Source organism: Antechinus flavipes, chromosome 2 (genome assembly GCF_016432865.1).
Source record: "Antechinus flavipes isolate AdamAnt ecotype Samford, QLD, Australia chromosome 2, AdamAnt_v2, whole genome shotgun sequence".
NCBI classification, from domain to species: Eukaryota; Metazoa; Chordata; class Mammalia; order Dasyuromorphia; family Dasyuridae; genus Antechinus; species Antechinus flavipes.
In genome coordinates this window covers 362,337,663-362,353,352 of record NC_067399.1, presented here as the reverse complement: position 1 = coordinate 362,353,352, position 15,690 = coordinate 362,337,663, and the positions used below count along the sequence as shown (strand labels likewise).

Here is a 15,690-nt window from a genome sequence, read left to right as displayed (position 1 = left end):
TCAAGTTTCTAAAAGGCACTTCCTCTAAATCTGTGTCTCAGAATCAGAATTTCTTTCAAAGCACAGCTCAGGTGCCATTTCATATACAAGACCTTTTCTCATCCTTCTGGTTGAGAGTATCCTTTCCATCTTGAAATTTTGTAGTCAGTATCCAGTCAACTAGAATTTATTAAATACTTAACAATGTGCTAGGAACTGTGCTAAACACTGGAATATGAAGGAAGGAAAAATCTTCCAATACCCTCCATTCTTAAAGAATTCACAATCTAATGGAGGAAACATGGAAAATAATTGGTATAGACAGGATAAATTGGAGGTAATCTAAGGGAAGACATTAAGATGACTTTTTGCATAAGGTAAGACTAGCTAAGATTTGAAGAAAGTTTTTGAAGCTAATAGATTTGAGGAGAAAACTCTACAGGCTTGGGGGACAAGCCAGTGAAAATTGATCCTACCTTTCTTTACAAAGTGTCTTTCAAAATGTCATGTTGTCCGTTATAAATTAGACAGTGTGTCTCATTTATACTTTGTATCCTTTTGGCTTTATATAAGTACTAACATAGTCACTTGATACAAGTTTGTTGAATTGTTAAGTGATTTAAATATACAGGATGGTTATTACAAAATACATAATATGTATAAAGAATGCTATAAACAAATACTAAGAAGGTAATTACCAATTTGCTGAAAGTACTTTTAAGAGGAGTAATGGGATCAGTGACTTGGGCAATGCTTTGCTATAATATTACCATAGCTCTCAATTTATTAGAGGAGGACTGAAGGGAGCGGAAGATACTTAAGATTTTTATTTTCTTTCAGTAGAGATCATGAAGTCTGGATCTCAGTTTCACTTTTTATACATTCCTCAAAGAATCTAGAGAATATACTCATCACTGAACCTATCCGATAGTAATTTCCTTCACTTTGCTAAAAATCTGTACAAAATAGCAACATATTTCTGGGTGTATTGATATCATTTATCACTTACAGGCTCCTGATAGATTGAGAATTCTAGTGGGACACATTTGTATCTCACAAGGAACTTATCTTTGCATCTCTTCCAGCACTTAGCATGTGCCTTGCACATAGTACTCACTAATAACCAGTCTTGAACAAATGAAAAACACGAGGCCAACATTATATCAAATTCCAATCTTCTGTTTTCAGAGCAGAATCAAGGATTTCTTATAGAAAAAAACCCACGAATTCTGATACAAATCCTCAAATGAAATGGATGTAAGAAAAAACATTGTGATTTTGCGCGCGCGCGCGCACACACACACACACACACACACACACACACACACACACACACCTCCCTAACGTTAACTCTAAAATAACCTTAGTGCAGTTCAGAATAGATGTCTGTGCACATATGGATTTTTAATTTTTTTTGTGTGTGAGAGAGAGACCATTTGTTGTTGCCCATCAATAAAAACTCTTTCTCTCCACTACCACTCTCCGGGTGAGTAATACTCTCATCAAAGTAACATTTCAATAGCTTGCGAACTGAATTTTAGTTCTGGCCTGCTAGGTGGGGCAGAGACAGGGGGATTTAAGCCTCGAATTATATTGGCACAATTTAAAAGGTTTTTAAACAATCTTTGGACCACGGCAGGTACGCATCTATCTTCTGAAAACTAGTCAACCTAGCTAAAATTGCGGTCTCTATCACCAAACTAGCCATAGAACAGTGAGTTGAATGAATTCTCAAAGACGCTCAAACAAGGCCTGCGAGGTAGCCAAGAGAAGTAGTGCCCGCGACGAAGTCTCCAGATCTTGAAGGAAGAAGGCAAAAAAGAAATGCAAGCCTTCACTCCCACCAGGTAATGTTCTGCTGACTCCTGGCTTCCAGCAAGGTCAACAGTCGTGGTTCCTAGTAGGTGACTAGGAAGATCCCTAAAGAGAAGCTCCTTCCATCGCCAGGGAAAACTGGCCAAACTCTCTTCGCAACTTCACCGTTCCAGTCCCGCCCCAGAAACAGTTCTGCCTGCGTCACAGGGCCACGTGGTCTTGTTCCCTCCCCCATCTCATCTGAATTGTTGACAACATCACCGAGTGTCACGTGATTTGACGTCATTGTCCTTCCTCTAGCCTGAAATCTCAGGAGCTGGCTGCATCACCCCCGCCCGCATCTCCGACTCCTCCCCACTTGGACGAGTCTAAGATTGTATCAAGGGGGAACAATCAAAGTATTAGTTGTGATACTCTTTCAGCTACTCACTGTGCTTAGGAAATTAAGTGAATTTAAGAAATACTATTTATATAAATACTACTACAGTAAAGGCTCGATATTTATCTGATGAAAGACGTAGAATTCGTTCAGACTCCTCCCTCTACTCCCCCTCCTACAAAGTCGACATAGTGGTACAGGCGGAGGGCGGAGGGATCTTTTGTGCAGCGGATGAAGAAGTCATTGCGGGTTGTTTGTGAAGCTTTGGCGGTGGCGGTACTCCTGAGTGCTACGGCCGGGGGGGTGGGGGGTGGGGAGCTCGGGACTCTTTTCTCTCACACAGACCGCGGGGGAGCGGGGGGATCATGTCGACCCCGGCCAGAAGGAGGCTCATGCGGGACTTCAAGCGGTAACTGCCCCCAGCAGATGTCCCCGTCCTATTTTTCCGGCTGTCTTTCTCTCTTCCCCGAAGTCTTTGGGCAGAAGAGGAGATTAGAGACCAATTCCGGCAGGCCAGGCCGCAGAGCACCTTCCTTTTAGCTCCGCGACGCGGCTTGGCCTATCTTAAGATCCCGGATTGGGGCTGGGGGTAGGGCCGGGGTTTGAGGCGGCTCCTGATCGGAGCTCGCTGCACTCTGTGGTCCTTCAGTTCCGGGCCAAGGGAATTCCAATTTTCTCCCCTTTCGTAGGCGAAATTGAGGGTGGGAGTGGGGGTGGGGGTAGAGGACCGCACAGGCCTCCAGTTTCGCTTACTTCTCCGTCCCCGTCAGGAGGAGGGGGGGGAGGTCCGGCACGATACCCCCGTATTTGGGGAACCGAGGGGCCTGTCTTTTCGTTTGTTTTTGTAATAGAGGAAGGAGATAGGACACCCTCATATTTGTAGCCCAGTTTGGGGAAGAGCAGAGGGAGACAGGGGGAAGGGGAAGCGCTGACTTTCTTTGCCTGCCTAGGTTTCATTTATTATTTTAATGAAGCGAGTCTCTGGTAACACCTCCAGATTTGGAAAAGTGAGGGGTATACGTCTTTCACCCACCTCCACCCTCCCTCTGTTTCATTTGTTTTTGTATGCCCTAGCGGGGTGTCCTCTTCCCTTGAGGAGGTTTCCCTTCCCCCAACCGGAATCTAAATTCTGTGTTTTTGTAATTGAATCCCACACCCCTTCTCCAGTTTGGGAGGGGACCTTGAATAACCCTTACCCCTTCAGTGAGGGTGTAAAATAGGGGGAAGCTTGGGACTAATTCGCTTCCTCTTTCCCTTCCCCCTTTCCATTCCCTCCCCCCAGAAAAAGAAAGCAAAAACAAAAATAACTTTGGGTGCTGAGCCAGTCCAAACATCCAGTTGCAACCCTACTAAAACTAGTTAGGGATTAGTGGCTGATATCAATTCATTCTCTCTTGCTATCCCCCTTAGTTACCAGGAAGAATGTTGGATAAATCTTTGAATTAGTAACTTTTAAGGTTTGAAGAAATTCCCTTTTTGCCAATACTGAAAATGACAAGAAAAGCACCTGGGTCTGCTATGGTGCATTTTTAGGATTTTTATCTTTTGAGGATGAAATTTTGACAAAGTAGTTTTTGTTTTTTAAATAAATGACTTTGAAGACACATAAGAATATAAATGGTGAGAAAATATCTTACTGAACCTATCTTTTCCTCAACATTTTAATTTTTTTCTTAATGAGAAGTGTTTGGAATGACTTTGTTCTAGGGAAACCTGCCTTGGTCGTCAAAAAGTTTTTATTAAAAATTAGAATGCTCTCACCATGCTCTTTTAAAGTACTCAGGAAAGGTGCTTGAGAGATCTTTTTCCTGAAGTATGAACCAGTTGTGTCTTTTAATTCAAACTGAGCTGTTATGGTGGATACCTTTTCTTCAAGGGAAATTGGTATGATTCTGCTTAAATGCAATGTGGTTTGAACCCTTACTAAACAAGGGGGGAGGGGGAAATAGCAGAAAAACAAAATACTTATGTGCAAAGTATTGTATAATTTGCAATAATTTTTTTTTGTATGTAAAATTTTATAGCTTTTATAGCTCTGCATTGAAGCCTTTAAAATAAGATTACCTGAATAAAGGGCAAAGATGGTTGTTGACGCCATAATTTTTTTTTTTCCTAGTTGTCTTTTTCCTGTTAATGGAAGGTAACACACAAGAAGCATTTTCTAGAATTATAAGAGTCATATGTATTCACCTTTTGATTTTTTTTTTTTTTAACATCTTTAAAATACTCTTATGGCTCAGATATTTCACTGTCTGGTTAATTTTTCTGAGAATTACCTAAGTAATAGATTTCCAATTTGGGTTCCAGATACAATTTATCTTTTTTAAAATTTTGCTTAGGATACAGGTTAACTCTGGCAACAAATACATTTCTAAATGGTAAAAAAAAATTTGTATGTTTAGAAGCATACTTGGGTTAATTAACAAGAAGTTGTGGCCACTGTGGAAGATCTATCAATCCTGCAACTTTGTTCATTGATGGGCTAAAGTGGCTATGTTATTTATCCCTAAGGGGAGGGTAGTGAGTTGCAAAGTGTCAGTTTTAGGAGATGAATATGCACTACTTGTATATGAAAATTTCAGCTTCCTGTAATTGCTCTGTCTTTATTTTTCATTGATCCCTGTTGGTCCCAGACATTGATATCCTGGGGTACTTTCATTGTTCTGAGCTTTGACTTGCTTCTTCAGGAACTTCACTCTTGCCACACCTTGCTGAGAAATTGAATCTACCCTTTAAATATTAGCTGTTTGAATCCTTTCACTAGACTGTGTGACCTTTGTTGAGGCACTTAATTTGTCCCTCAATTTCCCTGACTACTAATTGTAGAGTAATGGAGTTGCATTATTTACAGTGTCTGATAGTTTTAAGGGATCAAATGAAATATGCGAATATGAACAGATTTGTAATCCATAAAGTCTTATAAATATCACCCATTCCATTTGTTGCAGTTCTGTGGAGCAGTTCATTTAGAATCATAGTGGTCACAAAGTCATAACTAATAATGAGACTAATATTTACTGTTTACAACTCTTTATTTTGTACCATTATTGGCAAAATAGCCTTTGAGTTATGAACTCATAAGATAGCTTTTTTATAAAGTATTATATTCAGAGGAAAAAAATAATCATTGTTACCCTGTCATCTAATTTAGTTATTTGGCTTTTTGCACTTGCCAATCCTGCTTTCTGCCTAATCAAATATAGGAGATTGTCAGCCAATAAACTATGCAAGCTTATAATAGGAAAGCAGCTGAATACTGAGAGAACTTGACCCTGAGGAAGGTTATATGTCTGGTTGGGTTGTTAGTCTTAATTCTGACACATTCACTCTCAAGAACTCTTAATGTTTTGTCAGTACCTTTTAAGGCATAGCTTTGACTCTAGAGTTTGAAGAAAAGATTAAGAATCATAAAAAATAGACCTAGCTGCATTTTGGAAGTTATTCTTATAGTTTCTGCTAATAACTTATTTTTGATTATAGTTAAGTCTAGTTACTCAAACTTTCCAAGCTTCAGGTTCCTCATCTGTGAATGAGCTTGGACTAGATTAATGTGTGAAACTCTAATAGGAAGGGGATTCAATAATCTATAGATATGGAATGTTCCTTATGGGCTGTATATAGATTTGGTTTTAAAATATGATATTGTCTGTTGTATTTTCATTCATTTTGTTAAATATTTCCCAATAATATTTTAATCTGGTTCCAGCTGGGGAGTGTTGTGGGCTGCACATTTGATACCTCAGGACTAGAAAATCTCAATTTCCAGCATGATCCTCAAGTAAATTGGCATCTCCTTCTCCTGAAATAAACCAAATAAAAATAAGATGTTTATTAGTAAATTGATATGCTAATAATAATATAACTAGCATTTTTATATACTTGTGCCAGGCATTAAGCCAAACATTTTCCAAATATGTCATCCTCACAACAACCTTGGGAGGTAAGTGTTATTGATACCTCCTTTTTACATTGAGGACAGACCAGAGATTAAGTGATTTACCTAGAGTCACACAGTGACTTAGAGACTGAGTGTCTGAGGATGAATATTGAATGCAGGGTTTCCAGACTCCAGGCCCAGTGCTCTATTCGTTCTGCCACTAACTCCCTCCAATAGATATAGTTGAGCTATTTGTAATTGTAATTAAATGCTATCCTCCATGTTGCAGGGTAGCAAGGACCAGGATAAAAATGTATGTTGTTATATATTTTGAGCGGGAATATAAAAATGTATAATGGGAGAGTGGTATAATGGAAAGAGTACTGGATTGGGTGTCAAAACGTAGATTTGAATGTCAGCTTTGCTCTTTACTTTCTGTGATCTTGGGCAAGTTATTTAATTCTGTGGGCCTCAGTTTCTTCACCATAAATTAAAGGGATTGACTTAGGTGACTTCTGGCCCTAAGTAGTATGATCCGATGATCAGAATTACCTTGGCAGTTGGGTTGTTCAGTTAATGCTGCTATATGCTAAGTTCTTAAGAGAACACCATCTTATATCACCTAGGGAAAAATCATTAATCTTAAATCCTATAAAATTCCATAGAACCTGAAGTGCTAAATAACTTTTAAAAGGCAGCAGATTCTTCTAGATTTTTTTCATTCAGGGGTTGAAAAGAAAGAAGCCTTGTCCTTTCAGCAAAGACATGGAGATACATCTAGTTTAAAATACCATAAATTAGAGTTTCTAAAAAACTATATGGAACAGTGAACTTGTTTGCTTTGGTGGGACGCCTTAATAGTTTTGATAATCAATTTTTTTGCTTGTGTTTCTTTAATGCTTAGATTGCAAGAAGACCCACCTGTGGGTGTCAGCGGTGCGCCATCTGAAAACAACATCATGCAGTGGAATGCAGTTATATTTGGGTAAGTAGCAAGTACTAATAAATAATAGGCTTCATCATCCTTTGAGCACTAAAGTAAAATATTTGGCAAATATTCTTAGTAAAACCACATTGTAGTACAGAGAGTTCACCTTCAACTCTAAAAAAGTAAACTAGTGAAATGCAAGTTAGGTCATCCTATCAAACTAACCTTCTGTTTGTGGTTTAAAGACGCAGCTAAGTACAAAGGAACCAATCACCAGAATGTTGGTCACTGGATAATTTTTTTTTTTTAAACCATAAAGATCAGTTACTATAGAAAATTGGGATCTGTATCTATTGAGGAAATAATCTATATGGGTAAAATCATGGATCTTTTGGAATATTGAAAGTTAAATTCTCATGAAAAAAGTTGAAGGTAGCAATGTGAATCCTCCAAGTCTAAAAGTTAAGAAATTTCTACCAGAATTTTTATAAAGGGATTATAAAAATTATTTCATCTGTGCTTTTGGTATTTTCCATAAATTTAATTCTGGTTTCATGTGCTTGGAAGAGCATACCAGTTAGATGTTCAGTAGAATAGTAAAAGAAAAAACTGATAAACTTTTATGTCAAGCCAGAATTCATTTCAGCCTTTGTGTGTGTGTGGGGAAAGTATTAACTTAATATGTTAATATAGTAAATGCAAATACTCTGTAAAGGCTTATGTAAATAAAAGTGGAAAATGAATTCTTGACCTCACTAACTACATGTTAAATTGTAAATTTTTTCCTCCTTACATTTACAATTCCTCCTTTTTGTTGAGTTTTCTTTCTTTATTCCATTTCTTCTTAGGATTTAAATTCTAATTATAAAAAGATTTAACTTTTACTGATTATTTTTAAAATGGGATCCCCCCAGAAAGTTTTTCCTTTGCTTTAGAATGAATTTTGAGAAGTCTGATTGAGATTAGAATGATAAACTTACATTTAATGCATCACAGTAACTATTTGCATTAAAATCTTTAATGTACTTTGTACATATTATGTATTTTAAACCTCTTGGGAAAGGTTAAATTGTTGTTAAAAAAACAGAAAAGTTTTAGGAGCAAGAGAAAAAAGACAAAGTGACTCACCACATTGAACTTAATCTCATTTTTTTACTGGACTAATGCTTTGTTGTTGTTAGTTGCGTCCAACTTTTCCTGACCCCATTTCTTGGCAGATACTAGAGTGGTTTACCATTTTCTTCACCAGTTCATTTTACAGATGAGGAAACTGAGGCAAACAGGGTTAAGTGAATTGCCCAGGATCACATAGCTAGTATGTGTCTGAAACAAGAATCAAATTCTGGTAAATGAAACATTAGGCCCGCCCACCACACTATCTACATCTCCACCTAGCTAGCTACACTTATGGTAGGAAATATTACATCTCCTAGAAATCAGGATAAATTGGCTTAGGGTTATTCTAAATTTGGTTCCCATCTTAAGAGAGTATATTGAAGAGCTTATGTTAATTGGAATTTTTTTTTTTTAAATCTTTCAGGCCAGAAGGCACACCCTTTGAGGATGGTAAGTGGTCCTGATGATCTTTTCTTTGCTAACTCAATAAAGAAGAAAGATAATTTTTATGTAGCAAGTTTGCATATTAACACCTTACCTTTTCCTGTTGTTGCAAACCATTTTTAAAGTAAACAAAAAATTGTAGGCTTTGGGAATTGATAGCTCACAAAGGATTCTCTTCTGGAGCTTGAATAAACTTTAGTGCCCTAGTTTATTGCTAGGGCAGTTAGATATATTGGACAGTAAACTTAGAGACAGGAACCATGTTGAGAATAGTTTATATTTAGATGGTTTGTAATGTACTGGAGATGTCTATGAGATAAACATCAGGAGGTTGGTCATGCTTTTAGGCTCTGTGACTATATTGGTATGGTGTTAAACAGGAGTTGTTTTAAACATTGCTGCCAGTAACTTCATGTACAATAGTTTACAACATCACTAGAATTTCCCCACTCCTAAGTGATGGTAAACATTTTTCATTCTCTTTTGCATACAAGTTAGATTATTTTCACAAAGAAGTAGAATAATACAAAAGTAACTGAAACTGTTTAATTGGATTAATTGAATTGATTTTTTAAAGCCAGTTCTTGGGATTGTCCTTAAAATTACATCTTTCTTAAATTGAACTATTTAAAATAATCGTTTCTTTTGGTCATCAGAATTTTTAAATACAATGTTTGGATCTAAATGTGTGATTTTTATCACTATCATGAATTCCATTTGTAGAAACTCCTTTCACTGGTGCAGTAACAGTTGTAATAGTCTCACAGAGTTGTCTGAATATGGTGAGGTGTTAAGTTATTAGCCAGTGGTCACACAGCAAATATGGATCAAAATTAGAATTGGAACTCAGTTCTTGAATCCAAAGATGAACCTCTGTCAATCAAGCCATGCTGTTTCTCAATCAAAAGTGTGTAGTCCTTTAATAAGATAGTTAATGTTTTATCTCCATTGAGCAGTCATGTATGCCAGTTCCTGTCTATAAAATTTATTTTCTTCATACTGTTTGAATTCCCTACTGAATGCAAATTTGAAGTAACTGATTTTTGCCTGTGACTCTTGCATGCTAGAAAAATCTCAAATTGTAAAACAAAGAAGGAAATCTGATGCTGTTCAAAATGATATAATATCAAGTATTTTAATCCAGTAAAGATTTTCTAAAATAGTCCCTAAATAAGAGTTTCTCTAATGTCAGAATAGATTAAAACCAAAGTTCATTAGACTTTTGAATAAACCAGGAGGTATTTAATTAATGAAAGTAAGGAAAAAAGCATGAAGTTTGTCTATTAGATCTCAGCAATCTCAGCTGGATTAAAAATATATGTTGATTTTGATTTTATGAAATATGTCCAAATTTACTGGATGCTTTCTAACAAGCATATAAGTTTATAATTTGGAAAGTTTTAGGTGAGGTTATTTCTATAGTATTTTCTGTGATCAAAAAATTACTTAATTTTGTAAAGTTCAATTTATTTCAATAAACATTTTTAAATGGTTCATTATGTACAAGGCATTATTTTAGTTTTTAAGAATTCAAAAGGAACTTCTTTTACCTGTGGCTATCACCATCTTCTCTGGAACATTTAGTTTTAGAGTTTGTAAAACCCTAAGGTTAATTTACTTGCCACAGGATCTCACAATCATCAGAGATATGACTTGAACCTAGGTTCCTGGCTCAAAAGCAGACTCTCTCTTCACAATACCAAAGCTTCCTCTGTAAGGAAATTGGGAGAAAATGCTGAATATTCTTTGTGTAGTTTGATGTGTGACTTGTATACTTAATATTAGCATTCTAATTGAGGTGATAGAGTAGCTAAACAATTCCTCCCTACAACCATTTTGCCATCTTAAAAAATTGAAGCCCATAGTTAAGCTCATAGACTTAAATGAGGAAATTGAGGCCCATAGAAATTAGGAAACGTCAAAAGTCACACAAGTAATAAGTAAATCGGGCTTTCTGACTTCAGATCCATCACTTTTTTGCATAACCTCTTGCTGCCCTCCTCAACTAGACGGACATTTTATCTACTTATGCCTGAATCATCTATTATTGAATAATAAAGTGGAACATAGATAAATGAATATATGTTGGCACTCCTAGCTTATTTCCACCTCAGAATCATAGCATAAACACTTAATATGGCTATGAGTAAGGTTTGAGTAGGTGAATACTACCTTTTATTATCAAGCTAAAATAGGCAAATATATGTTTGTATCATTAGGGAAAAGGTGCCAAATGATTACTCATAATTGTCCTGATTGTTTTATTGGCTTTGTTTTCTTCTCTCTTAGGTACCTTTAAACTAGTAATAGAATTCTCAGAAGAGTATCCGAATAAACCTCCCACTGTTAGGTTCTTATCAAAGATGTTTCATCCAAATGGTAAGTGGCTATCTTTATTAGATATTGTAAATACTGAAGAGGATGAATTTAAGCTCTTTGAATTGTCACATTTCATAAAAAAAGCACTTAAGTGCTTAGCTATTTTTGCCATAGCCTTTTTAATCTCCATGTCCATAGTTTGAAATACTAACATAGTTTTAATGATCATAGGTGTAAACTTAGTGGTGGAAGGTACCATAAAGATTAGTCAAACCCTCTCATAGTGACATCTAATTAAAATAACTCTTCTTCCTGGTGGTATTTTTTTTTTTTATTTTTTTATTTTTTGGTGAGTTATCTTCCAGTGGAGTCGAGAAGTCTTGGAAAAATCATTGCAAGAGGGCTTCTCAGAACCTTATTATGTGTGGGGAAGATTTCTGGGAATTCTTGAAATATATAACAAGATAGACTGTTATTGACTTCAATATTATATTTGCAGTCTATGCCGATGGTAGCATATGTTTAGATATCCTCCAGAATCGTTGGAGTCCAACGTATGATGTGTCCTCTATTTTAACATCAATTCAGGTAAGTTCTTGTCTTTCTTACTTGAAACTGTAAATCAGATTTTTTAAGTTAAGAAATCTTGGTGAAGAATCCCAGTAAGGATATTCCTGGTGACAAAGAGAATGTAGAGTTCTATTTATTTAAGGGTGTGTTAGGGAAAAGAGTAAGAATCTTGGGATATGAGTAAGTAAAAGGGAGGGGAGATTGCACGGGTTGGTAATTCTCTGGTTTTTAACATATTGCCCCTCCAATTTTACTTGTAAGCACACGTACACATATAACACACACACCCCTCTCTCCTTTATGTTCAGCATTTTCTTCCTACCTATTTTACCCCCTCTGCAGTACTATACTTTTTGTTATATGAAGCAAATAGAAAAGATTCACCACCAGATGTTTGAAAAGTAACACCATTCAAACAGCCATTAAAATGCTGGTTGCTAAATCATAACAATCTATTTCATAGTCAGATTAGCTTATTGTTTCTTGGTTCCTGGAAAGTGCTGGGTATTTTTCTGATTGTCTTTGAACTATTATTTCAAAACATGGTTGATAGTTATTTGCTTTTAAAGTGTTAAGTTCATTGTCAGGATACTGTCATTAGAGTCAAGTAGCTTGTAGCTAAAGATTGCACTAATATCAATAATTATTCCTCCTGAATGATTTCTGTTGTTTTGTGTCATCACATACTCTTATTTCAAGTATTAAATAGGTATACTTTTCCTCTCTTCTCTATTTCAGTCTCTTCTGGATGAACCTAATCCCAACAGTCCTGCCAATAGCCAGGCAGCGCAGCTTTATCAGGAAAACAAACGAGAATATGAGAAAAGAGTTTCAGCTATTGTTGAACAAAGCTGGAATGATTCATAATAGACAACTGCTCTGTTCATCCTCATCATCATTGTTGTGTATAATTTACCTCTCAGTAGAAAGGCTACCAGAAATTTTAAGTGCCACAGGTTTTAAGGATTTGCATACCTAATGTGTCTGCAAAAAAGAAAAAAAAGCCCTTCAGTTTAGAACCTTTAAAAGCTTGTGTATCTTGATTAATGTACTTTTTATTGCATGGTATGAACTAAGTTATTGCTACATAAATTTGTAATATATCCTGTTTGTATTTTTTTTCCAAGTGTATAATGTTGGTGTGAAGTTTTCATGACAGAATATACACATTTTGTAAATCTGTACTTTTTTCAAATATTGAATGCCTTATTTTTGAATTCTTTAGATTTTTAAATTGGAGAAAAGCACTTAAAAGTTTTTTATATATAAATATTACATGTAAAACTGTTAAATACATAACTTCAGTGCAAGAGACTTTTGTCACTTATTTCCTTATCTGACTAGGAAGGATTGATGCATAAGTATCTCTCTCCAGTCATTTATATTTGTTTTATCTCCCCAATTTCAGGGGAATAATAACATCCTCTCAATAGTCTGTCAGGAAACATAATCAAATGTGTGCTTCTTCGACTGAATATCCATAATAATTTCATGCCCCAATTCTGAATATGCATATTAATTACTCTTAATAGAGTAATCACTATACAGAGCTATTTGATTCATCATGATGCTTAATTATTGAAGGATCACTTGCTTCTTTTCGTCATTTTGCTAATTAGGAGATTTGGTGAACTCTTGATCTTACTATTTACTAGCAGTTTTGGAGGGAAATTGAAACTGTTGGCATGAATATTTTAAAAATTATGAATTTATTTCCTAGTAGAATAATAAATCAAGAACTAAATTTTTTTCTATTTCATCAAGGCAAAGTTTTTGAAAGGAATTATTATTTAGTCTATTTAATGCCAACCTTTAATGTAGGACTGTATTTCTTTCTCCCCCAAAACCAAACATACTTCAGGGTTTTCTAAATTGATGTCATGGCGAGGAAAATATTCCGATTTATATAAAAAAGCTTAATTGCACATGAAGTTTGCAGGGTCATTACAAACCAACAATGCTTCAGAAAGCTAATGATAAGATGTGTAAGAATAAATGGGAAACAGCTTTCCATATGATGAACTTGAGAGTTCTTATTTCCTGTCCATCTTCCCAAAAAAGGATAGTGAAAATTAGTTCTCTGGTGTTTATGTAGACAAGAAACTAAAACACCTGTGGTGGTAACTTTTAGTATCTTTTTCATCAGATGCCTGCAAGTCGCTTGAGGAGTACACATATACCTTAATGTTTCAGTGGCACATACTCAGGGAAACTACAGTTCCCTCACAAATATGATCTTGACAGATGATATGGCACCCATAATGAACTTTATAAAGAAATTGCAATATTTGGAGAAATAACTCCTGGTATTTTCCTTTAAGAATTAATTAACCCTTAATGCTAAAACCATGTGGTATAATTTAAAGGGGGAAATTTTGAGTTTTCCAAAGTGCTGGAAGCTGATAAAAGTATGGTAGTAGCTTCAGGAAGTTACTTTTTACTTAGAAGTGCTTTGATGTAAGTGGTGGCTAATGCTTTTACAATTACCAAATATTTATATGCTTTATGAATACATGTAACTTGAAAGACAACATCTGGTAATTTGTGACAGAGAAGTGTCAGGTATGTCCATTTGACATGTTCGTGAATACTATTTGGATAATCAAAAAAAACAAACAAAAACAAACTTAATCTTTCCAAATCAGTTTAATATGCATATGACCTATTTTCCTTTTCTCGTTCAAACCCAGAGTTATGTCAGATTTGATGAAGAATTAGAAGTTTAAGCTGTTCAGCATAAGCCTTCAGAAATGGAGCTTTGTTATATATCTTTTCTTTTGTTGTTGAATAGAATTTTGTGGGAAGACTTCAGAGACTCTTAAGACCCAATCAGAAGGAAATTGAGGCTCTCTCTTGACTTCTATCTTTACCTATACGTTTTTGCAGATTCGCGAAATGAACGTTCCATTATTTGTTATTTCATATCTTGGTGCCTATGAAGTGTGAAGCATTATATTAATTAGATAAAGGATATAGAACAAAGGTAAATATAACTGCCCTCAAGATTATAAACTGGAGAGCCCATGAAGTGTGAAGTATTATGTTATAATTAGACTAAGGATTTAGACCAAAGGTAAATATGACTGCCCTGAAGATTATAAACTGGAGAGTTGAAAAATATACAAACCATATTCAACATACATACTTGTGGAAGCTAGAGGCTTCCTGGAGAAAAGATTTTTGAAAGAGTGAAATACTGTTAGATTTCCTTATTTACAATTGACCTAAAATGTTTATTGTCTTTTAAAAAACGTGATGACAACAGCCCATTTGGTAATTCTGGCAAATATTTAATCTTAGAGATTTCATTTATTTTCATTCTGAGGGCATTTGATTTCATTAGTATATGGAGTGCCTGGGAAAGGAAACTTCCCTTTACTAGCGAGTCAGCAATCTTTCCTGCAGTATAGTCTTAGTTGTAGACAATGTTGAGAGATTTAAGTGATATTACTTGGGTTACACAGTATGTCAGAGATGGGATTGGAACCTCTCTCCAAGGCCAGCTCTTGATCCAGTATGCCATATTCCCATGTAGGTAGGCTTTAAAAAAATAAAAATCCCATTTTCTAAGGGTCATAATACACTAAAACTATTCTTTCTGGATAATTTATCAAGAAGCAGAAAACTTGAAGGGTATGTATGTGGTGAAAAGCACCCTGGAATGAGATGGGAAATGGAAATTTTTAGCTAACTACCCATCCAAAAAATGAGATTGACCCAGGTGGGTCTGATAACCAATTAAGTCATTTGATTCAATTGATACTTACTCTTCTGTGGTACTTCACACAAGTTTCCTCAAGATGTCTCTGATGAGAATACTGGTGTACAAGGAAGTTAATTACTGTAATTACATGGTTACTGGGCAGTAAAGCCACACACCTTGTACACAGGCTTCCAGATTCCCCAAGTAAGGGCTCTTTCCAATTAACCATACTATCCTGTTTTGTTTCAGCATTATTGTAGAGACAAACTTTGAAAAATAGTTGGTAGTGATTGGGGGAAAAGAACTAAAAAGAGAATAGTGAAGATTATAATTAGACCATATGAATAATTTCCTGGGGATAGTACTGAAAATTTTTTTAATAGGGGTGAGATCCCAAGTTAAATCCCATTTCTATAGCAGTTTAATGTTTTGACAAGTATTTAAAACTAAAATAGGTAGTACTAGTATAAGTATTCCCTTTACAGTTGAGAAAATAGATTCTGGATTTGGTGGTTTTGAAGGCAGGTCTTAAAACCCAAGTTTGTTGACTCCAGCGGATT

General features: G+C 35.6%; 1 protein-coding gene across 2 annotated transcripts; it reads left to right on the top strand.

Moving 5' to 3' along the window:
* Positions 1-2,468: 2,468 nt before the first annotated feature.
* Positions 2,469-12,611, top strand: UBE2B (ubiquitin conjugating enzyme E2 B). Of its 2 annotated transcripts, none has more exons than XM_051978187.1 (6): positions 2,469-2,582; positions 6,955-7,035; positions 8,519-8,544; positions 10,828-10,917; positions 11,357-11,445; positions 12,166-12,611. In XM_051978187.1, the coding sequence occupies exons 1-6, from the start codon at positions 2,539-2,541 to the stop codon at positions 12,292-12,294; spliced, it is 459 nt and encodes a 152-aa protein (XP_051834147.1). In that variant the 5' UTR covers positions 2,469-2,538; the 3' UTR covers positions 12,295-12,611. The 2 variants fall into 2 exon arrangements, with proteins under 2 accessions (XP_051834147.1, XP_051834148.1); XM_051978188.1 differs by lacking the exon at positions 2,469-2,582 and adding an exon at positions 5,926-5,951.
* Positions 12,612-15,690: the final 3,079 nt, after the last annotated feature.